Here is a 25731-nt window from a genome sequence, read left to right as displayed (position 1 = left end):
ACATAGGGTCGCTTACATTATTGTGCATTTGGCTGATATATGTAACAATAGTCCATGAACATCTCGGTCTGACCTTTCCCCGCCCACCCCTCTCCCTCCACCCCTTTTCGTACGTCTCCTGGTCCATTCAAGCATCCGGTATACTGTCCAGGCCTTATTCATAAACATCTCAGCTAGTGTAGTTATGCTCAGCTGACCGACCTGCACGCTATCTAGGCTAGGTTGCTACACCTCCATCCCACCTCGCTCTCCGCTCTGTCTCACCTAGGGGCCGCCCGCATGAAGTGGCTCCTGCTCTCCCTCTATTTCCTCCACCTCCAGTAGCATCTGTTCCCACTCCAACGCAATCGGGTATTTCCGTTGTCCTCTCTCTTCCTCCCTACGCAAAACCATTCCCTCTGCCCTACCCCATCTGAGTAAGTCAGAACGCCATACCTCTAGGTCTGGAGGTCTGGCAGACTTCCACCTCATAGTCAGGACCCTGATTGCCAACAGCAAGGATAAGTCTAGAAACTTCTCCTGGGCCTTGTGGGATTTAGGGCGTTTCCGGTGACCAATCAGGCAAGGAAGTACTTCCTCCGGGACCGGGAGGGCCGTGATTGTACTAAGGGCCTGACATATCCCCCCCCAGTAGCACCGCAGACGAGGGCACGCCCACAGCATATGGATAAGGCTGGCCTCGTCGGCTCTGCACAGAGGACAGCAGTGGGGGGAGTCCGGAAACATTTTATGTAGTCTGTGGGGGGTAAGATATGCCCTGTGTAACACCATGGCTTGTATGAACTTAAACTTAACGTTCCGAGATACCTTCCTAGGGTGTTCTAGGACAACCTTCCAAGCTCCCTCTGTCAGTACCTTGCCGGAGTCTAATGTCCAGGAGTCCCGGAGTGAGTCGAGAGATATTGTAGCATGTTCCCTAATCCCAGTATAGAGCCAGTGTACCAGGCGCCCCCCATTACCCATATAATAAAGAAGATGTACCAATTCGTGCTGTGCAGGTTTAACTCGCTGTGGGGCCCAATGAGTTCGCACGTAATGTGACACTGTGGCATGTAGGATGTAGAGCCTCGGGGGTGCCCCCGTGATTTGCAAAAAGGAGTCGTGATCTAACAGTGCGTCGTCCCCAAAAAGATCACCCACTGAGGCTACCCCTGCATCAGTCCAGGGCTGCAATCTGCCTCGTGTCAGTCGCCCTTGCGGCGTCGGCACGCCTAGTAGAGGTATGTTATCAGCGTACGGCAAGGCCTCTGACGTGTACGCCAGTGCTTTTCGCCAGCACAGTAGGGCCGTGTGCAAGAGAGGGTGGCATTCCCGAGGGATCCTGGCTCCAGGCAGAAGCAGAGAGTGCAGTTCGCCCCGTGCCAGCCTATCAGACGTGAGGTCAATCTCGTGGAGATCCCTACCTGCAAGCCATCTCGCCAGCCACTGAAGCTGGCTCGCGTAGTAGTACCCCCGAAAGTCCGGTACCCCTAGGCCTCCCCGCCTGGTACTCAGTTGTAGTTTCCGTAGACTAATTCTTCTCCGTCCGGTTCTCCAGACCAGCGTGGTTAGGAGCGTATTCAGCGTATTAAAATCTTGACGAGGGATAAGGACTGGTAGGTTGACGAAATAGTAAAGTATACGAGGAAGCATCACCATCCTAGAGACGGCAATTCTACCCATGACAGTTAAGGGTAATGACGTCCAGAATCCCACACTACCGCGCAGACCATTAATGGCTCTACGTATGTTGCCCTCTATCTGGTCCTCAGGCAATCTGTAGACATTAATACCCAGGTATTTAAATGTGGACTGCGCAATTGGAATCAGGTGTCCGCCAAAATGAATATGTGGGGGGTGCGCTAGTGCCCTGAAGTAAAACCCTGTAGATTTTGCCGGGTTAACGTCTTGTGCCCACACCGGGTCCGAAGCGGTCAAGTATGGCCGCTATCGGCGCATGATCCCCTTCCAAGTCTCAGAAGTACAGCAGGATATCGTCCGCATAGATCGAGATCAGGTTGTGGGTCCCTCTTATGGAGATGCCCACCCTCTCTGCGTGCGTTCTGAGAGCGATAGCCAAGGGCTCCAGCGTCAACACAAATAAAAGGAGCGACAATGGGCAACCTTGGCGGGTGCCCCTGTGTATGGGGTAGCTGTCCGAGATGTACCTGCCGGTACGTGCCCTGGCAGTGGGATTTGTATATAGCAGTCGTATCATTTTAAGCAGGGAATCCGGGAAGCCGAAGCGCCGCAACACCTCGAACATAAACGGCCATGCCAGGGAATCAAATGCCTGCCGGAGATCCAGTGCGACACAACCAGCCCTGGGTATTTCCTGCGGCGTGGTCGCCATTAAAGAATGGAGTCTCCGCGTGTTTTGGGAGGTACTCCTTCCGGGGAGGAAACCACACTGGTCCGGGTGAATCAGAGCAGGGAGTCGGGCCTGTATTCGTAGAGCAATGGCCTTACTGAGTATCTTATACTCTGTAGATAGCATCGAGAGGGGTCTATAGTTGGTCAGTTCCAAAGCGTCCTTACCAGGTTTAGGGATGGAGGTAACCAGGGCCTGCATCGTCGATTCAGGTAGATGCCCAGACTCATACGATGTCTTGTAGACTGCCTCTAAAACAGGTACCAGGGTGTCAGAGTAAGTCTGGTAGAACTCCGCCGGGAGTCCATCCATCCCCGGCGTCTTGCCATGGTTAAGGGAACGGAGTGCTATTCGTATTTCTTGCTGAGTGATGGGTCCAGCCATCCCCTCCCACTCATCCCCGTCAGGGTCGGAAGAGGCAGATCTCGCAGGAAGTCGCCGATCTCGTCAGCAGCGGTCTCGGGGAAAGGGGCGTATAAGGCCTGCAGGTGATCACGGAATGCCATGTTAATCTCAGACTGTGTGTGTACTAGTCTGCCCGACCCGTCTCGAATGTGTGTGATAACCGGGGTATCGGGGCGGTCCCGCACCAGGCGGGCTAGCAGGGCCCCGGATCTGTCCGATTCAGCCTGCTGCCGCCGTAGATACTCTTTATGGTCCAGGACCCGTAACGTTTCCAATAGCTCCGCGTGTTCAATATTGCTAGTCTGCAGATCCCCCTTACGGGTAGGATCCACGCTCGCCTCCCTCTCAAGGGTTTTCAACCGATCTTCGACCCCGCACAATTTTTTGTGAATTTCCTGCCGGGCTCCCACCAGTTGTCCAATGGCCGCCCCTCGCATTACCGCTTTCATGGCATCCCACACCACCAGGTTGGAAGTTGCCGTGTCCCAGTTCTCCCGGAAGTAGTTATCTAGGGCCTCTGACAGTGTCCTACGGAAGGGGCCATCCTCCAGGAGCTGCGGGTCGAGCTGCCAGGTCGGCACCGGGGTCGGCACCCTACCCCATTGCAGGTCTAATGTGTGTGGTCTGTGATCCGAAAAGGTTTTAGCCAGATACTCGGATGAGGAGCACTTGGTCAACAGAGAGGTGGAGCACAGGAATCTGTCCAGGCGCGTGTGTAAGTTATGTACTGGTGAGTAGTAAGAGTATTCTTTGTGGGTTGGGTGTAATGCACGCCACACGTCTGTCAGTCCCCATCCCACCAGCCATGTTCGAAACATGTCCGTCGTTCTATGTGTTCCAGTCAGTTGTAGGGGGGGGGTGTGACCTATCCAGCCCCACATCCAGTACCATATTCCAATCCCCTCCCAGGATCCAGGGGACGCCCACCCAGTCTGCCAATGCCCGACCAACCCCAGAGAGGAATGTGCCTGATCAAAATTCGGGGCATAAACACTACCCAGGACCACCAGGGTGCCGTCTAGTGTACCCTTCACTAGGACATACCTCCCATGCTCATCCACCCTCCGATCTAATTCTACAAAAGGGGTATCATGGCGTACCCAAATAGTGGCCTCCCTGGAGAAGGTGGAGTAGGAAGTGGAAATTACTGTTCCCCTCCATTACTTCCGTAAGGTGTTTGCTTCGGACACTGTCAAGTGCGATGCAGACCTAGATGATAACTCTTCATTCTTTATCAACCCAGTAACAAGTAGATTAGTCACAACAGTAATTTGATTTGTTCTGGTCTGTCTTTCTTTGTGTGGGAGCACTGTCACCACCACCAGCAGTGTCGTTTTGGGCATGATGTAGCATTGCTTTGCACCTGTGAACTGCTTAGACCAGAATCCAATAGGTTCTCCCCACTTGGGGTTATGTTGATACAGAACCCTAAACTTCACTACTCTTACTCAATAAGGTGTGTGAGGGAATTGGAATGTGAACATTTTATATTGTTTCTGAATATTGTGACCCGACAGTGCATCAATCCCTTAAATCTTTTTTCTGGGAGTAGGGACGCCACCACTGAACAGGTAAAGACTAGCCCTTTATTTACAGACAGCAGATCATTGGCTTTGACCACTTCAGTAATCACCAATCACAGTCCCTCAGTTTGTATAATCTGGGTCGAAGAGGTTCTTCAACAAGTTGTTGAATGCAAAATGCAAAACATCTGCCCCTGTGTCTAATAATGCCGTAGTCTGTTCTTCTCTTTCCCCTTTCTTCCACCAAATGTTGATTTGTACATAAGGACGCTAGCCCTCTGCTGACAATGGGCGCACCTTTATACCTACAGTGGACCCACCTTCATGTCAAAATGGAGAGACGACCTCCTACCCCTGTACTTCCTTCCAGAGGGTTAGATCTGGATATAATCTAGTATGACCATCCTTTACCAAGGCATCTACGTCTTGGTGTTTCTCACTCAAATCCTTTTCCTCACCATAGTTCTTATAAACTCCCTCTCTGGATGTATGACATTACAACGCATGCTTTTACATCGCATGCCTTTACAACGCGGTATTTACAACAAATTTCTTTATAATGCTTTTGGGCGCTGGATAGTGAATAGTTTAATTTACTATTCCAACTCCAGTCCCCGTGGATAGTAGGGAAGGTGTTGGATAGTACATTAAACCTATTCCCTATCCTAGAGCGCCCCCCAGCGCAATGCGTTGTAAAAGTTGCGTCGTAAAGGCACTGCGTGGTAAAAGTTGCGTTGTAAAGGTTGTTCACCTCCCTCTCTCGCTCTGGTTAATTTTTCCTCTTCCTTCTTTGGCTAACTTATCCAACTCTCCATTTCCTCAGCAATGCCCCTGTGGGTAAGCCAACCCCACCTTTAGCAGGTCGGTCTACATCCGTCTTCTAGCAATCCTCATTTTATCCTCCCCCGACCTCCCATAAGGGCATTACACACTGCTTAACTTTTTTTCTCTATGTTCCCAAATTGTACCCTTACATTTGTCAGATGCATTCATGCCTGCCAAATGGACAATAGCGGCTCCTCTAATTCTGGAGGAGCTGAGTCTATTTGATTAGATTTCATGACAGGGCCAAAGGAAGTCATATCTGCCCTGCACTGGTTGTCTCTCAGCCCTTATTCTGCTGCCATGTTTCTCAACCATGTTATACCCTCAGTAAAGTCAGCAGAGTGTGAGTATGTACTAGCTATACCATCCCATATCATATCAATCATGGGTAACTCTGCATTACACTTGAATTCCTGCACCTTCCGCAAGCGCTGTTGCAGGGTAACTGGTCAGAGCTCCTAATGCTTCTACATCATGAGGAGCAAGAAAGAAACTATCAGCTCCTTTGTCACAGCACCGCACCATCTATGCTATAATATGTTCTCCCACCTTTTGTTTATAAGCAGTTAACTCTGTTTGAGTATAATCCTATATTTCCTTACACTGTTGTTCCAGTGTGGTCATATAGTGAAGCCCTTCGGTGACACAACTGTCTTGGAGGTTTCCTGGAAACTATTTAATACTACAGGTTGAGGGCTTGACACTATTCCCATCATATTGAGAAGCCCTCGGGTGTCACAACTGTCTTGGCGGTTTGCTGAAAACTATTTAATACTACAGGTTGAGGGCTTGACACTGTTCCCATCTCTTACATCAGTTTCTTCTTCTCAATTGCTATCCAAGTCTTCTCTAATATATCTAGAGGTAGTACCCCTCCTTTCTTTGCCTCCCTTCCCTAGACAGTACTATGCTGGGAGCTCGATCTTCCCTCAACTAACTTTTCTTGAAGGCATTGAAGTTCTTTAATCAATCACTCTATATCTTGATGGGTTTCTAGAGGGTCTGCTGGCTTTTCTGAGTGTCTTGATTTTGCCTTGCTATTTTTGTAGCAATTAGATAACTTTAATTCTGGGCATAAAGCACCTGCAACATTACCCAGCCACTCTGTGCATTCTCTTATCATATCCTTCTCAATCAATCAGGGGAATTGTAAGCACGCTACTCACCCCGTGAGGGTCTCAAGGCGCTGGGGGGGATGGAGTAACCTGCTCCGTTCGGTCGAAGCACCAGGTCTTGAGTGTCTTCCTGAAGATGTTCAGGGAGGGGACGCTTCTGATGTCGATCGGGTCTTGGCCGCGAGGTAGGAGAAGGCTCTTCCACCTGCTCTGGCTCTGCAGATGTGCAGGTTTTCGGCAAGGTCGGCGGATTGGAGGTTTCTCTTGGGTACATGGAAGGAGATTCTCTTGTTGAGGTATTGGGGTCCGGTGTTGTGGAGGCATTTGTAGGCGTGGGTGAGTATCTTGAAAGTAACTCTCTTCTCAACAGGGAGCCAGTGGAGGTTGCACAGGTGTTGGGTGATGTGTTCATGTCAAGGGATGCTGAGGATAAGTCTGGCTGCGGTGTTCTGTATGGTCTGGAGTGTGCAGAGCAGAGACTTATTGATCCCGGGGTAGAGGGCGTTTCCGTAGTCCAGTCTGCTGGCTTCTAAATTTAATTGGGCAAATCCCTTCCCTAAATGTTCCCCTCGGTCTGCTTGCACAGGGGCCTTTGCATATCTTGCTAATTCCTCTGCTCTAGATTATCATAGACCTAAGCATACTCTGGAGTTGGGTAGTTGGGTGTGTATGTGCCCCTCGTTGTTTCATAAACCAAAATAATCTTTTTTCCAATCAAGAATGAAGTGGAACATCCCTCTCCTGACACCATAAAGTGTTGTTAAATTTAATTAAATTACATTATATTGAATTTAAATAAAATGTGGCCTGTCCTTTGATTAATAAAATATATGCATGATACCATGAATGTTCAAAAAATAAGTTTTACTTAGCTTCTATTTACAGGCGACAAATGCACACCAACAACAGCTGCAAAAAGACCATCATTCTTCGTCTGACAGTAGAGCTCATCGCCTGCACGACTCCACCCAGAATGATTTCTTTGATCAAGTCACAATATCTTCCCACCTACTCCAGCAACTGCCTTTTATATTCTAAAAATCACTTTGTGACATAGCCTTCTCTCTGCCTCCTTGGTTAAAGTTTAACTTCATGTCCTTGTCACATCCACAGTCTCCTTACACAATCACCTGCCCTGCAAATATCATATGTACAAAGCATTTTCCCACCGCAAACGGCCTGACTATATGAATTGCGCCATTTGCAACTGGAAAAATGCTTTTTCTAATGTGCAAAATGCGATTCGGTAGCTTGTTACCGAATCACAACTTGCATTTGCAATTCGGCATTTGGAAGGGGCATGCTTTGGGCGTCCCTTCCAAATACCAAATTGGTATGGTATATATTACTGTTTTGTGACCGAATTCAGGTTGCAAAACAATAATACTTTACCACCATTTTAAAAGTGGTGGTAGCCCATTTGCTGAGGGGAAGGGGTCTGCAATGGAACACTTCTCTTTTGAGAATGTACAAATTAAAACATTTTAAGGGCAGGCAGTGGTCCCAAGAACCACTGCCTGCTCTTAAAGAATGAAACTTCAAGGTTTCATTTTTTCTTTTTAAATTCATCCCGTTGTCCCTTAAAGAAAAAGGGTTACATTTAAAAAAAAAAAAAAAGGTTGCTATATTAAAAAGCAATCACAGACATGGTGGTCTGCTGGTCTCAGCAGGCACCATGCCTGTGAAGGGCTGTGATTCCTAATGGGTCACAAATTGCGACTTACCTCATTAATGTTCATGTGGTAGGTAGATTTGCAACCTACTAGGAACTGCTAATTAGAATTTGTATGTTTTCTTACATAAGGAATTGCAATTTCGTAATTGCAATTCGGTAAGAAGCACACTTTGGAAATCGCAATCCTTCTTTTTGTAAATCTGGCTCTTAGAGTGTAAGCAACATGCCCTTACCACCTCCGTAGTTTCCATAGTACCCAATGACCTGCCCTTCTAATATGGCACTTTAGTTAGAGTCTAAACAGCATCTCAACATGTCCTTGCAACATTTACAATACTCCCCACTTCCCCGAATCCACTATTCAATAGAGTTTATTTACTCGGCTGTGACTTCATCTCCATAACCTTGGCCAAAGGAAAATGTAATTAATACACTGTACAGCCATAAATTTCATGCTAACAAAATCGCACCAATTCCACATTATGCTCCATACCTTGTGATGTGTCCTTCATGGCAACACCAGACTTGGGTGAAGCAACTATTTTTACTGGACATGGAAAAGCATAGTCACCTCCTTTACAAACTGCTATAGTCAAACATTCCCTGATTTGTCAGGATAGTACTAGACTGTAGATGTGTTTTGGTCTGTTCACAGTCAATCTGATATTCAGTCTGAAAGTTTGCATGATTTTGTTTCCCATTACTTTGTATTTTTTCCATATCTACATACAGGACTACATTATACTACTTGAAAGGTATTTATAGTAGCATGGCGCGGTGTAGATATATGTACCACCACTTTGAATGCATTACATGTGCCGCAAGATCATATCTCATAATTCTGACTTAGTTTCTAACTTTGGTGAATCCACTTACTACTAACCCCCAATTTGTTATAACATAGTGGTATACTTTACTGAGTCTGCTGCTGCTCTCTAGTTTTCTCGAACTTTGAATTTTTAGACTCGCATTCAGACATTTGTTGAGTATTTGTTCACTAACTCGTGAGTGTGGTTGATGGAGTATCGCACCTAAATTTGGTATATAAACCTTATTATATTTTTGTCATTCTGTTCCTAAAGCTTGTGAAAGCTAATAGGCCACGTGGCCAGGTTGAAACACACCAGGGATGAAGCTTATAAATATATTAATAAAGTATTGGAACATCATTCATTAGCTGTGAGTCTATGTTTAAAATGCTAATGATAAAAATGCTCCAAGACCAAAAAAGGAACGTCGTCCTCATTCTCCTAGACCTCACCGCGGCGTTCGACACCATTTCTCATGCCATCCTGATAAGCAGATTGGTAGACATAGGGATCTCCGATGTGGCCCTATCTTGGATAAAATCTTTTCTAACCGATAGATCCCAAACCATCGCTCTTGGTCCCTTCCACTCCAAAGAGAAGAGAGTTTCCTCAGGGGTCCCCCAGGGCTCCATCTTGAGCCCCCTCCTCTTCAACGTCTACCTCATCCCGCTCATATCCCTCATAGAATCCTTCGGCATACTTGTAACATCGTATGCCGACGACACTCAACTTGTCGTACCCTTGGAGAAAAATTCCACCAAGGCTGAGCAAAACCTCAAAAACTGCCTGAAAGCGGTCTTCCAATGGATGGACTTAAACCACCTTAAATGCAACTCCCCTCCCCATGGGAAAAAACAACACCTTCTGCCCAGCCCTTTGGTGGCCAGAAAATTCTGCCGCCCCTCCCCAGACCGTTACCACTGCAAGGAATCTCGGTGTCCTGTTTGACACCGATCTATCCTTTGACCATCACGTCAGGATCGCAGCGGGTCGATGTTTCGGAATTATTAAGTCCCTGAAAAAATTCTTTGACTTCTTACCACTTGACTCTAGGAAAACGGTAACAGTGGCCCTAATAATCTCACGTTTAGATTATTGTAATAGTCTCCTTGCTGGAGCTAAAAAGGCCACTCTCAACAAGCTCCAAAGTGTTCTTCACACCGCAGCCCGCCTTGTTCTAAAGTTGCCCAGGAAATCGTCCATCTCCGCTGCTCTAAGATCTCTGCACTGGCTCCCACTCCACAAAAGAATATTCTTCAAGATGCTGCTTGTCGCCTTCCGGGCTTTTAATGGCTCTGGCCCATCATACCTCACCAAACGCTTCCCCCACTACAACCCTTCCAGATCTCTGCGCTCCTCCCATGATAATCTCATCCTCCCTGCCAGGTTCAATTTGAAGACAAAAGGTGGCAAAACCTTACACCACCTGGCCTCTAAAGCCTGGAACCTCATGCCCAAAAATCTGAGATTCCAAACCCATGAAAAACAATTTAGAAAATTACTAAAAATCTGGATCTACAGCCTAAAAGACGACTACACCAAAGCCGCCATATAACTTCTTCTCTCTCTAGGATATGATCTAATCCTCTACCGGGAAATTTAGCGCCAAGATGCTCCTTTCGGAGCGACCGTTGCGCTCTACAAATACCCTCACAAATTCACAAATTCACAAATTCACAAATGTTTTACATTGACCATGTGTTGATTTATGATCGAGCCTCATTTACTATATTTGCCTTCTACTATTGCCTGATGTTTCAGCATCAGTTCACTTTTTCGATCATTATAGGTGGTTGAAACTGCTTGAATCCAGAATGGGTTTTCGTGATCATTTCTTGAATTTGTTCTCCACATGCGTCTGAAATTGCAGCCACTCGTTGAAAATTGCGAACTTTTCCAACTCTGCACCTATGAACTGTTATATACCTCAGAGCTAAAGTTTAGGCCCCCAAGATTTTCAGTCTCTGTAAAAATAAAATGGTGGCATGATCTAACTTTTCAACGTTATATATACATATATATATATTCACTGAAAAAACCATAGGTTTCACACCAGTTATAGTTAGCTGAACATTTTACTCATACAAAACCATTGAAATTCCCACGTTATAGTTAGTTGGACTCACTATAACTCGCGCGCCCGCAATCCACTGCTGATGATGTCACATATTACATCATTCATGACATGGTCAGTGACATCACTGATGACATCACTGATGACATCTCAAATGACATCACGGATGACATCACTGATGACATCATCCATGTGACAATACGATGCACCTCCTCACACTCTAATCTAACCTTTGATACATCCAGTTTTAAATACAGACTACCATTCCAGAAACCATTGACACACCAATACCAGTTACTACATACGCACTCACTGATTCCTAAGTCTACACACCTATCCACTCATTCAGACATACAATCACTCATACATACAGTCAGTCATCAATACAACACTATCATATGGACTCATACACCTATACACTCACACACTGTCACTCATTCATAGAGTTACTCACACACCTAGTCAGTCATGCAAAGAATCAATCACACTCCCATTTCCTCATCTATACAGTTATACACACAAAACCTTATTTATTCAAACATAGATTTACACATACTTACTCTCTTTTACAATCACTGATAGAACTACACATTAATCCATACAGTCACTTACGCAATCACAGGCTTTCATGTATAGTCATTTATATATGCCAACTCCCACATGCACTGTTTTTTATATATGTACTTACTTGGACATGTAGCACTGAGAAATCCATTCACTCACCAACACACCCATGCACACAGTCAACCGCCCATACAGTTCTTTCCACATGCACTCTTGAACCCATATACCAAGTGAATCAACTGCTCACACATCTATGCACAGAGTCACACACCTCCCAGGCACCCACACACACACTCAGCCTCACATACAAATACTTGGGCAACCAATCAATAACCCATATAGCCACTCATATAGCTACTGATCAACACATGCAGCAGCTTACACAACAACAGACATAATAATGCACACATTCAGACAGTTTAGTCACTAACCCATGCATTCAGTAAGACACATTTAATCTCCCACTCATACAGTCAGTCACGCACCTACTAAATCCATTATCCAGACACTCATACATACACTCATTATTGAATATGTAAAACATATTTAAACTTTACAGAAACACACAGTAACTGCATGATGTCATCAGTGATGTCATCAGTGATGTCATTTGAGATGTCATCAGTGATGTCATCAGTGATGTCATTTGAGATGTCATCAGTGATGTCATCAGTGATGTCACTGACCATGTCATGAATGATGTAATATGTGACATCATCAGCAGTGGATTGCGGGCGCGCAAGTTATAGTGAGTCCAACTAACTATAACGTGGGAATTTCAATGGTTTTGTATGAGTAAAATGTTCAGCTAACTATAACTGGTGTGAAACCTATGGTTTTTTCAGTGAATTTCAAAGGTTTTTTAAATGCTAATTCCTAACTATAACAAGTGTGAAACCTATGTTTTTTTCAGTGAATTTCAAAGGTTTTGTAAATGCTACTTCCTAACTATAACGATTGTGAAACCTATGGTGTTTTTAGTGAATTTCAAAGGTTTTTTAAAAACTAATTCCTAACTATAACGTTTGTGAAACCTATGGTTTTTTCAGTGAATTTCATAGTTTTTTTAAAAGCTAATTCCTTTGTATATCGACTTTGTAACCTACGATTTTTTTATTAGCTGTTTTTTACAACAATTAATTATATTTTTTTTTTTTAATTATTTGTTCAATATATATATATAGATTTTTTTTTTTCCTGGTGCGCTCGGGGTGCGCGCACCGGTAAGCTCTCCTGAGAGCGCACCGAGAGCGCTATTTCTGCGTTCGTTAAAAAAAATATGTATGAAAAGTAAATAATAATGCAAGACATTTAGGGCTAGATGTAGGTAATTCCCATTTACACACTCTTAAATACCGAATTTTACCGATTCGGTATTTAAGAGTCTGTAAATGGGAGGAGGAGCTACGCTAGCAACCAAGATGGCCGCATAAGCTCCCGGCTCCGTCGACCTCCGTCGCTGGCGGACCTATCCTGCAATTAATCCTGACCGTCCCGCCCGACTCCCGGGTGTCTGAATCGTTGCTGAGCCCAGGGGGGCAATCCTGGAGTTTTTCTCGCTCTGATTGACGAAGTTACACCGTCTTTCATTTTCGGGCCTACTCCAGTGTGTAAGCCGGGGCCTCGAGTACTGACCCATCCGGGTTTCAGTTGAACAACATCGGCCGCGGGTACCTGGTGGAGTCCGGTCTCATCGGAGTGAAATGTATTCTTCGATCCTGGTGGTGGTTTCTGGTCCCGGCGAATACTAGACAGACGGCAACGAGATGTGTTTGCTGAGGTGGGTGGGGGGCCAGGTCCCGGGGACCCTGTAGCGTCCCGCGGGGTCCGCGGGTGGGGCCCCCGCTCGCGGCAACAGTGTAAAGAGCGCCAAGCCTACAAGTCGCCCGTCGCTTCCGTCCATCCCGCTCCTGTTTGTTTCCCCGGAGTAGCCGGCCTCCGGGGTTAAGGACCTGCTCTGTTATCGTGCAAGCAGCGATGGATCGGACGATGTGTGGGCCATCACTGGGGACCGTATTGGCCGCCATCGGGGCTCTTCACTTGCAAATGGAGGCTATCTTCTACAAATTGGCCGTAAGCATCGAGACAGTGTGTTTGAGACCGGACTCCAGCCCTGTGTCAGACCTGCAACATACGGTGACCCCCGCGAAGCTTGCTCTAACTTGAGAGGAGAACCCCGAACATAATAAAGACCTGGTGCCATTTGTCTATGCACGAGTGCAGCGGTACGTTGCCGGAGCCCTTGAACAACCAGCACGATCGACAGAGTCATCGCCCGCGCAGGACTCATCTTTTCCTTCGCTTCTGGAGGCTTCCTTTCATACTTTTTTGACTGACTTTCGTGTATCTGGGGGACTTCGAGACTTAACATTTTTTGACCCTTTCCGGCAGTATTGGTCTTCTTTTTTTACAACGTTTTGACTCTTTTGCTTCTATGTCGGTCCTACCGGATGGGGTTTGTGCGATGGATCGTAAGGGCCAGGGCTGAATTTGACTGTCTGAGTTTGGTACAGTGACTATCTTTTGGCTCTGCTGGGTGGTGTCTGTGAGCGTAGGGGCCAGATGGAAGTCTGGTTGTCTGGGTTTGGTACAATGGCTATGTTTGATAAGGGATTTGCTGCCTCTGTTGTGCCGGGGGTTGGGCGGGAAGGTCTTCTCTTTCTCTGTGACTCCCCTATCTGTTTGCTTATTAGTCTGCTTTAATTCGCTTTGTACGACGGTAGGGGCTGTCTGCTTTTGGCGGGGGGGAGGAATCCGGGAGCTCGTATTGTATTGTATGACATTTCCTCCTCCATCTTTTCCCCTCCTTGGGGTTTAGTTTAGTGGGCGACAGGCACGCTGCTAGTGGGGTTAGGTCTTAGCCATCTGCAGGGCTGCAGGGTGGGGGGGCTGAGGTTTTTTTTTTTTTTCCTTTATTATGTTCTATGGCCTTTCTTTTTCCCTTTTCCCTTCTTCACAAGAGATGTGGCATATTATCCTGAGCCGCTTAGTTCCTCATATCTGGGTGTCGAATGTTAGATTTTAATATCCTGTCTTTTGGGCGGGCGGGTTCCGATGTTGTTTGCTTGAGGTTATCTGTACCGTATTGTTTAGCCCCAGCAATAAGCTGGCATTGTTGACTTTCAGATGCCTATAACTGTTGTGTATTTCCTCAAATCATTTGCCCGTTCGCCATCACAATATGTTCCTCCAAATGACACCCGATATGTACATTTCTTCTCTTGTGTTATAATTAATAAAAATAAATATATAAAAAAAAGAGTCTGTAAATGGGAAGGGGGCAGATGTAGGTAATTTTAAAATCTGAATTACCGAATCTGTAAAATTCGGTATTTACCGATTCTGTAAATACAGAATCGGTATTTCCCATTGATTCCTATGGGCTTTGAAGCCCATAGGAATAAATGGGAAATACCGATTCTGTATTTACAGAATCGGTAAATACCAAATCCTGCAAGGGTGCAGGGGGTGTCACTTTGACACCCTCTAGCACCCCAAGTACAGGCTTGTGTGACATGTGGCACACATACATGCCCTAAGGGCATGTCTGTGTGTCACATTGCACAGGTGTGCATGCACAGATGTGCATGCACACCTGAATTCGGTATTTTACCACACAATAGGATTGTGTGGTAAAATACCGACTCTTAAGGGCCTGTGGCACTGTAAAGTGTGCCACCTACATTTGTAATTACAGAATCGGTATATTTACCGAATCGGTAATTTTACCGAATCGGTACATATACCGATTCTGTAATTTTAAGCCCCCTACATCTGAAAACCCTAATACCGGTCGGGAACGGCCGATTGAAACGGCCGAAATTGGCCGTTTCCGACCGGTATTAGGGCTCCTACATCTGGCCCATAGTACCATACTTATAAAAGCAGTATTTTTGATTTACGAAATGAAAACGATTTTGCATTTCCGTAAAGCTACCAAAACGTCAATCAGGTGCGCCGCGTAAGCGCCCCCGGAAGCGCCTACGTTCGCGCCGCGTAAGCGCCCCCGGAAGCGCCTACGTTCGCGCCGCGTAAACGCCCCCGGAAGCGCTCCGGTTCGCGCAGCGTAAGTGTGCCAAGTCATGTGACCTTAAAATAACTCTTTTCATTGGTTGCTAACAGTTTTTTTAACAAGTAATGAAAACCCCACCCATTTCCTTCACTACCTCTTTCACTTTGGAGAGAGCAAGACTTGTTCCCTTTTTCTCCTCTTCAATTCTTTGGAAAGAATGGCTGCAAGAGCACCAAGGAGCAGTGACTCTGATGAGTTTCTCAACGAGGACCCTCCTCAGCCAAAAATTAAGGAGCACTTCATCTGGAAGTTTTTCAGCATTCCAGAAGGTGAGAAGAAAGTAAATGCTCCAAAAGTGGAATGCAAGATATGCCATACTATTCTTTCATGTGGTGACCCCAGGAAAAAAGACAGTTTTGGGAACTCCACCATGATTCGCCACGTCGAGAAGAGGCACCCCCAGAACTTTGCCCGGGAGAGTGTCAGGGCTCTGGCACGAGAGGCTCCCAGTGATGGGGCCTCTACTTCAACCAGAGGACAAACTGCATCAGGGAGGGAGCAATCACAAGAGCTGATTCCTAACATTCAGCCTGCTTTTAATAAAGGCGTTATTAAATGCAGATATTGCGATCAGCTAATTTGCTATGCAGAACAAAGTGTTCTGCTCATGGTTCGAGCATTGGATAATCATCGCTGCCGTTCCCAGCCCTAATTTTGTTTTGTTTTTTTGCTCCTGTTGAGTAACCCTGGGCGTAGTGTGCGGAGTGGGGCTCCGCGGAGCTATGCAAAGTGGGCGCAAAACTACGCCCACCCGGGCACTCCGCGTAGCCCCACTCCGCGCCGCCCGCCTCCCTCCCGCCCTCCCTAAATACATAAATAAAAGGATAGAAAGCTTTTAAAAACACTTACCTTGTCTGCCGGGTCCCCGGGGCTCCCTCTCGCCGTCCCGCGATTCGCGCCGCCACCGATTCAGATACTAATGCGCATGCGCGGGCGCCCGCGCATGCGCATTTCTCATGAGAAATGCGCATGCGCGGCCGCCCGCGCATGCGCATTAGTATCCGAAATGGCGGCGCAAATCCAGGGACGGCGAGAGGGAGCCCCGGGGACGCGGCAGACAAGGTAAGTGTTTTTAAAAGCTTTCTATCCTTTTATTTATGTATTTAGGGAGGGCGGGAGGGAGGCGGGTGGCGGCCGGCTACGCACCGTCTGCGGAGCGCGCGTAGGGCCGCCTGGCTACGCCCGCTACGCAAAATGCGTAGGAGACGGCACTACGTGCACTCCGTGCACGGAGCGTATCTGGCCGCCCACCCTTACTGTTGAGCAGTTTCCCATTCCCTGTTTTTGTTTTTGTTCTAAAAAAAAGGAAAAAAGAAGAAAAAATAAGTTATTTTCAGAACTACCTCCAATTCTCATCAAAGAGCTGTGTTCTTAAAAAAATGAAAAAGAGTAAGTGAAGTGGAGTGCATTGATAAAAGAGAGGAAAATGAGTGAGAAAGCACAGAAAGGGACGAGAGGTGAAGGGAAGTGAAGTAGGGGGACTGAAAGAAGGTGAGTGTGGGGAAGGAGAGTGAGGAGAAGGAGAGTGAACATGGGGGAATGTGGATATGCGAAGAAAATGTACTAAAGGAACGGGGGTGTGGAAGGGTAAGAAAAGAGCAGTGATGTTTTGGAAAGAGTGGAGATACAGACTGGATAAAGACAAGTAAGTGTGAGACCACGTAAGTAAGGCAGCGAAGAAACAGAGAAAGTGAAAGAAAAAATAAGAGTAGAAGACTGAAGGCCTCATTTTTGCACCTGCCTCACAGCAGGCGTAAAACTGATGCAAGCCCTTTCACATGGGCCTGGCCCCATGTGAAAGGATGCATTGCTGGAGTTGTGTCACTTTTGTGACACACTCCAGCAATGCATCACTTTTGCGCTTACAGATACGTCAGAAATACTGACGTATCTGTAAGTACTTGCGACATAATGCGTTATAAATTAAATATGACGCATGAGTAAAAGACTGAAGGCCTCATTTATGAGGCCATGCGTCACTTTTACGCCACCGATGCGTCACTTTTTGTGATGCACCAGTCCTGTAAAAAATACACCTTGTTGAGTCATATTTACAAAGTGACGCATCTAGGTAGATGCGTCACTTTGTAAACCCCTGCGCCACATTATACCTGCGCCAGCTGTAATGTATGCAAAGGGGCATATTGACATAAGGAAGGATCGTAGAAGTGACGCAGTGACATCTAAAAGATATCACTGCGTCATTTTTATGACGCTGTTGCGTCCAAATCTTGCGCCTGCCTAACAGCAGCCGTAAGACTGACGCAGGCCCTTTCACATGGGACTGGCCCCATGTGAAAGGATGCATTGCTGGAGTTTCATCATTTTTGTGACACATTCCAGCAATGCATCACTTTCCTCTAAACACTCTACATTATTTTTTTTACTCTATTTTTTTACACTGTTTTTCTCCGGGTGCACTCAGGGTGCGCGTACCGGAGAGCGTACCCGGGAACGCACCCAGCGCTTACCCCGCGAATTTTTTTTTTAAAACTTTTTTTTGCCCTTCAGGGTCCTTCTAGGCCCCCCTCAGAAAACCTAGAGGGTCAGGGGGTGTTTACTCTACCCCCTTTTAATTATATTCCCCTTTCATTTTTCACCTCTTGTGTCTCGATTCTACCGAGACACAAGATGGCGGACTCTCCGGACTGTTTAGAATGTTGACAGACACCCGACAGCCAATCAGCTTTCCGCTCGCGCACTCCCGTAGCGCGCCGGGTGCGCTCCCCGGTACGCGTACCGGTGAGCGCTCGGAGCGCGCCTACAGATATATATGTGTTTTTTAAGTTAATTTTCGAGAAAACCACTGGAGCAATTTTCACCAAATATGACAAAGGCACATCTGCGTACCAGTCCCTACAATTTTGCCAAGTTTGGCGTAATTCCGTTCAGCGGTTCGGGCTGTAGACTTGTCAGACCGTCCTATGGAAATTAACATGGGGAAAACACGTTTTGGGACCCCCTTTTTTCTCAGCCCCCACTTCACGAATACCCCCGAAACATTGAGGGAAGGAGCGCAGCGGAGCTGGCCAAAATTTTGGAAAATTACACACAAATTCCTCAACCGGCTCCAGAGTTATTCCCAATAGAATGTTGCGGATTTCCTATGGTAGCCAATCCTAACTATAACTACCTACTGGCGATCGCCAGTAGGTAATATATATATATATATATATATATATATATATCCATTAAATACTTCTGAAACAGTGAATTGATAAAGCAACAGCTTGTGGGAGACGTTATCAACTAGTGAATACATAAGTGTTAAAAGTGAACTTTTAAACTCACTGAGATTTTTCGTTTCACCAAATAATACATATAAGGGCACATGCATCAAACCATTTTGCGATTGCAAATAGTGCAAATCACAAAATGTGTCTGTTTGCGATCACAAAATGGCCTTTTTAGATGCATGTGCCTATGTTGCAATTCGCAATTAGGGAAATTGCAATTTTTTGTTATTCCCTTAATTGTGAATGCCGTTAGGGAATCGCAAATTGTGATTCCTTATTTGGGATGCATCAAGTCTTTCCTAAATGCAACTTTGCATTTAGGAAGTGCTAATTTCTATCAACTGCAAGTTGATGGTAATTTGCAAATACTTTGAAAAATGCATAAAAGTGTAATTTTCAAAGTGCCATATGGCACACACATAAGCCCAAAGGGGGTGATGTCACTGATTGTGTCATTGGTGAGGAAATCAGTCATTTTATTTGTTATGTCACTTTATGTCATGATTGAGAACAGGAGCAGTGTATTTTGATACTGAAGTGTTTGACCAACTCCAAAAGGGAATGAAAGAGAATAAGAAAGAGAGATGAAAGAGCCTAACTGTGTGTGAGAGAAAGCAGAGCGAAAGACAGAGAGCATAATTATGTACTTATGAAAATATTTGGGTGTTATTCTTTTATACAGCCGTTTGTAGGTCTTCAGTTGATTTCAACGTATTGATGAAATCTTGATTACAATGTAACCGTACAATTATTTGTGTGCCTTAAGAAGAGGGTGAATTCTTGATTCCAAAGTAACATAAGTATTTGTTTGTGTCTCTTAAGAAACTGCTGCCAATGTTCAGATTACCAACAACACCTTAACTCCAGAGCAGAAGGAAAAAGTTGTGAATATTCTTCTCCGAAGACACCTGCACCTGATTGCAAAGCCCCGTCATCGAATGTTAGCCAGATCTGGAAATTGTTCTTGTTGTGGTAAGTGGTAAACTTCCAGTGAACATTGCACATGTTTCCCATTCCAGACATAAATGTGATGTGTTACGATACACAAAAGAGGCAGAAGATGAAAGAAAACTGGAGCAAGGAAGAAAAAGACCATGCACTATTTATGATCCTTAGTCAAGATCCAAACTTTCACTGTCCTAAATCCTCACTCAGCACAAGGGGTTTTAATAGTAGGGTGGTGATTGCTGTCAGTTGACAAAGTGCTAGTCCACCACATAAGAGAAGTGTCTAGAAAAGGGCTCCTTTAGGGAAAATGTATGTTAATGTTAACTCTTCTCTCTAAATGTAGATAAGTTTTGATTAATTTTAATGAGTTGTCCCAAGTATACCCAGAAAGACCAGATTCTTGCCAGAATTTCAAAGCATCCATGTAAGACACATTTACATAAAATGACTATCAACTGAAGTCATTTACATACTCAGTGGCTATCATAAAAAATCTGGCCTGGTTAAAGGCCCTCTGTCCCTTGATGAACTCAACTAAAGTTTTTACAAACTGAGGCAAATCGGTGGGTTCTTTGTGTGAACTCTAGTAATATCACAACATATAATAACTAATGTAGTGAGTAATTGAGATAAATATGAATTATCTTTCCCTGCAGCCAAAAGAGCAACAAAGAAAGGATCTGCTCTGGAACTTTCGGATAGTCCACTTCAAGAACAGGTAAGAAAGAATCAAAAGTTATTACTGATGTAGCTGAATGTTGGTTTGAAAAACATGCTTGCACTCAAATTTTAATCATGCAAAATATGGGCACTGCTGGGTGAGTTGTTTGAAAGATAGACAAAGAGCAAAAGTGTTTTTGACTATAAAGATTTATTGGAGTTTTACGGGCCATTTAGAGAATAGAGGGCTGCTTGCCAGCCCATTATGTCAGTGGTGACTGGGGGCCTGCATGCTGCTAGAGGAAGGCATCCTCCATAGTTATAGAGACTAATCTCTAAAGCCTTCAATGAAGTTACTTGTGCAGCAGTTGCTTTGAAGTCGGAGTACTTTGTGGAGGATTCACCGTTTTTGTTTTTTGCCCACTCAGCAATTTTTTGTTGTTGTATTTCACTAACGAACTCCTAAAGCAGTGGTTCGCTAATGAAAAACAAAAAACAAATGGCCTTGATGTGCTGGGCGGTTTTCTAAATGCCTTCAGAGTCATTTGTGTTTTTTCCTGTTCAAGACCGTCAGGATTTTCTTTGTGATCCTGAACAGAAAGAATTTACATTGGAAGGACAGCCTAAACAGTGAGGACCTTCTGACAAACACTGATCAGTGGCCCTGTAGCAGAAGCTGAGTCAGTTGAGCCTCCATCTCGGGAAACCTTGTGATTCATCCAACTAAAATGGGGCGAACGAAAGCAAAGTTTGGTGGACGAGGCAGTCACCAATTTTTGGCAGATGTCCATCATCCACCAAAGTCAGAGTGACCCCCCCCTTAGTCACTTGTAGCCCACATCTCTAGCACTGCGAACCCATGCTATTTCATTAATGAGCTGGAAGGAACCATTTTCTCCAACTATATTATGCTAGATAAATGATATCTCTTCAGAGGGAATTCTGAGAAAGGAAATATGTTTTCCTGTTCATTTCTTCCTGTTGTCCTCTATGGGCTAGTTGTTTTTTGCTTTCAGAGAATATCAGGCACGACACATCTAGTGCCCAAACAAAAATATAAAGTATTAAGGGGGAACATGACAGTAGAAGTGCATGAACCCACTCTGTCACGTGTGGTTAGCTTTACCAATAAAGAAGAGGTTCACTTGTAACCAGCCAATCACTTGGGAAGCTGAGGCATCATTGTTCCTGCTGAACTGAACACAGCTGCCATTGTACTAAAATGACTCTGAAAACGGAAGTTGCAGGACGCATCTTGTCCCCATGATGTCATCACTTTTGTTGTGGTGATGTGGTTGTTTGTGTTCTCATAGAAAACCAAATTCATAGAATACCAATCCTGGGAAACCTTTTCAACGAAACCGGTGTACATTTACTATTACACCTAGATATAACTCGCACCATTTCTGAGTGGCGATTTACATCTAGATGTAGAGTTACATATCTCCACCACCTCAAATAAGGGGTTGAAGACTCCTACAATGGTATTTAGTTATGACTGTTCAGTTATTGCATGTCCCTTTACAACAATATTTCACATTCCACATGGTGAACATGTCTGTCACTGGGGCAGAGACCATCACCCTGAAGATAGCGATTGTGGCTTCCACTCCAGCTCTGGAGCATGCAAATGACCACACCACACACATAGCTCTGAGATGCCGTAATTTATTCTGTATCGTGCAACCATTAACGGAACGCAATACGTCGTAAAATTTATTGACCACACCCAGACACCTACCAACCGATTAAGTAACTTTGCAAGGAGTCTGACAAGGGCCACAAGGGTTCTGCTGCAGATGATCATACAACACTACATCTTCCCTTTGTTAAATAAAAAGTACAGACAACATATATACATTAATGAGTTGTCGAAGTGCTTGCACCAATCTTCCAGATTGAGTCTTACGATGTGAAGGAGTTGCACTTTCATCTGGCATCATAGATGTAGACTCAGATGCTTGACTTGAGCACTCAGGTGGACTTGTCTCACTCGTGTGGTCTGGAGCCAATGAACATCAAGGCAGATGCTTGAAATGTGACTAGTCTCTTGTAATGGACTTGCCGAGATGTTGAGTGGTCATCATATGTCTTTTATTTGTCATGATTCACAATGGATCAGCATCAAACAGAGCATCAGTCTTGCATTTCTGTTTTTGTTTGAACAGGACCCAGTCCCCATCTTCAAAAACCGTGTCCATAGTGCATCTGTGCTTATCTGCAAAGGTCTTTTGTGAGAAGTGTCTGTGACATGAATCTCATCAGTGTCTATCATCAGCTCGTGGTTCATTGTAGTAGCTTTGTCCCATTGATTCTCGCAAACAGCAAGGTGTGTGAGCTTTCACCTGTTGTAGAATGAGGAGTTGACCGATAGGCACAAGGGGCTGGACATAAGGTTGACCTGAGATCTATTCCTTCGAGCCCAGTGCGCTGAACCACTTTCTTCAGAGTGCCTATAAATCGTTTTAAAACGCCATTTGCCTGTGGCCAGAGGGTTGTACGTTTCTGATGCTTGACATTCAAGCAAGTAAGAAAGTCTTTAAACTCTCTGCTATTGAAGGGTGGACTGTTGTCAGATTTGGGAATGGAGGTAATACTCCACGCTGCAAAAATATCATCCAGCAGCTCCATGACTTTGTCATGGGTGGTAGATGATATTTCTTCCACTAAGGGAAAACATGAATATTCATCAATAACTATCATGAGAAGATGTCCATTGTTTAAGCGTCCAAAAAAATCAACTTCAGTTTTCTCTACCGCTTGTTTAGGAAGGTCATACATATTTAGCGTAGGCTGAGTTGTCTTGGGGGATAAGTAGTCACACAGGTGACATGTTCTTAGTTCCTTCTCAACTCGTTCGTCAAGGCGAGGAAACCACACTCAATCTCTGAGGACCGTCTTGGTGGCTACAATGCCACGATGTCCTTCATGTGCCAGTTCAATAACTTGTCTCAGACTTGCAGGTATGACAATTGTCAAACCTCTTAGTATACCTTCTTGAGTAACAGAAAGTTCTTCCTGCACATTTTTGATATTCAATGTCATCTGTGAGAGGTAGAGTGTGTTTTTTCCACGATTGCATTGCAATTATGTCCTTGAGTGTGAGCGTCTCTGTTTGTGTTCGTAGCAGCAAGTTTCTTCTCAATGGATAGCGCTTAAGGGGTGCTAGACTTTACTTTGAAATTGATGTATGCTTCAGCCGTTTTAGATGTTGCACTGTGACGCTATAAAAGACCTTGCGAGAAGTAATCTGGGGGGTTTCGATCCTACCCCAGGTTATGCACAATAGTGTAATCAAACTCTTGGTATCACAACACCCACTTCTCGATGTGAAGGGGCATCTTGGCTTTAAGTTTTCTGAAAATGGTGAGCAATGCCTGGTGGTCACTGACAAGGTTGAAATGCTTTCTATATAGAAATACATGAACATGTTCACAAGTCTACACTACAGCCAGGCTGTTTTTCTGGCAGAGATTAGGCACCTTCAGCTTTAGATAGACTTCTGCTGGCATAGGCCACAATTTGTCTCTGACCATTTGGATGTCCATTGTGTTAAGCAAGGAATGAGCCAAACCATACCGGTCTTTCGTCTACTACAATCGCAGTATTTAACTTTGGATCAAAGTAAGCCCTTTCTGTTGCATTTTCAAGTGTGTGTTTGATTTTCTTGAATCTTTGGTCACATTTAGTGGACCACTGGAAGGGAATATTCTTCTCTGTCAAGTCTCCTATTGGAGCACTTACCGTGGCAAAGTCACAAATGTATCTGGAACAGTAGCTGGCCATGCCTAAGAAGGATCACATCATGATTACATCTTGCGGGGGACAAGGGGATGACACCGATTGTACTTTTTCAGGGTCAGGAGTATTCCCCCTTCAGAGAAAATATGCCCAAAGTATTTGAGTTTGGTTTCGTGAAACTTACACTTTTCAGCATTTAAAGTGAGACCTGCATCAGAGAGCACATGGCATACTTGTGAGTTCAAAAACAAAAACATGAAAAAATGGTGCAGGGTACAAATGCCCTAAAGCCCTAGTCCTGGGGCCTTAGAGGGTAACAAAGCATATATATATTTTTTAACGTTTCTGTGAAATAACGAACATTCACAAATTTGTGGCAAAAATTGAGAAAAAATAAGTGCGTCCTTCAGGTCCTGGGGCATGCTGATGTTTATTGAAAAATGGAGGGGGGCCTACAATACCCCCCTACAAGGGCTAATTTATGCCCCGGTGCCAGGTGCCGGGGCTCTTGTTAATTATAAGGGGGGGTCTCACAGACCCCCAGGGACCCCACCTACCCAGGTCATGTTTTTTTTTAAATGGGAGGGGGCCGTACAGACCCCCCTCCTGGAGCTTTAAAAGCCCATGCCATCACCACCTCTCTGGGGTAAATTCCTTTATTAAAAAGAGGGAGATGGTTCCCTGGTACTACCACCTCCCTGGGGCTGGCCCTTGCTGATCAAAGGAGGGGGGGTCTGTGGCCCCCCTCATGGAACCATTACTGGCCCTGAGGCGTGCCACCCCCAGGGCTGGCTCCCTATGTCCTATTTTACAGCTCCCGCCAAGCAAAAGGAAACACTCTGCTTCCAGCAAGCGGACGCTATCAAAGTGTTCCGCTTGCTCGAAGCAGAGTTTTCATCTGTTTCCCTGCCCGAAGACTTGCAGGCAGGGAAAGAGATGAAACCATTACTCCCACATGGAGGGAGTTGTATTTCCAGCAGCTCCCTGCATGCAAGAGCAATGCAGGCTCCTGCAGGAAGCAGAGAGCCGGCTGGTACAGGGGGCCCCTTAGGCTCCCCCTGCTGTCCCAGGGTACACTGGGTGCCCTGGGTGGGACCTGGGCACCCAGGGAGACTTATCAGAGCCCAGGGGATGGGGTTCCCGGGACCGAAATCAGCCCAGGGAGGGGGGCTGAGCAGCCCACTTCCCCCATGGAATTATGCCTGGTCCCTGAGGGATGGGGACCCCTGTCCGAAATTGCCCCAGGGAGAGGGTCTGTGCGGCCCCCTCCCTTATTAAGTCTTGGTCGGGACCTGGGGGATGTGTTCCCTGGGACCAAAATTGGCCCAGGGAGGGGGCCTCCCCCATTTAGTTTTGTTTTGGTCCTAATGCTCATTACCAGGAATTAAACCTCAATTGGGGGCATTTACAAATATAAACGTAGCAGGTGCCCCCGTTGAAGCTCCACTTCTGTAAAGGACAAATTAGCCTAACTCCTGGGCTTGGCAAAGGAAAAGCAAGTGTGTTTTCTCTGCAGTTCCATATTGAAAGACGATCTGAAAACCTTTGTGAAGGTGACTGCATCATTGATCTATTGGAGCGCAATCTGTATGTGACTGTGATGAGTGGCTTCTTTCTTGTCCTTTCCTGGTGAGAGCAGAGTCCATGGTTCACCCTTTAAATTACTACGAGTATACACATATGCAAATCACTTGGAAGCTTTATCCGTTTGGGCCCGCCCACCTTAATAGTTTG

At 45.5% G+C, this 25731-nt stretch overlaps 1 protein-coding gene across 1 annotated transcript in view; it reads left to right on the top strand.

The window, feature by feature from the left end:
• The window catches only part of LOC144769271 (electrogenic sodium bicarbonate cotransporter 1-like), a 584697-nt gene that overhangs the window by 133577 nt on the left and 425389 nt on the right, over nucleotides 1–25731 (top strand). The window contains exons 3-4 of the mRNA XM_078653329.1: nucleotides 19471–19620; nucleotides 20253–20314. Coding sequence (XP_078509455.1) covers nucleotides 19471–19620; nucleotides 20253–20314 — 212 coding nt within the window. The remainder of the gene's footprint in view (nucleotides 1–19470; nucleotides 19621–20252; nucleotides 20315–25731) is intronic.

Source organism: Lissotriton helveticus, chromosome 7 (assembly GCF_964261635.1).
Source record: "Lissotriton helveticus chromosome 7, aLisHel1.1, whole genome shotgun sequence".
Classification (NCBI taxonomy): Eukaryota; Metazoa; Chordata; class Amphibia; order Caudata; family Salamandridae; genus Lissotriton; species Lissotriton helveticus.
This window is presented reverse-complemented; position numbering and strand designations above follow the sequence as displayed.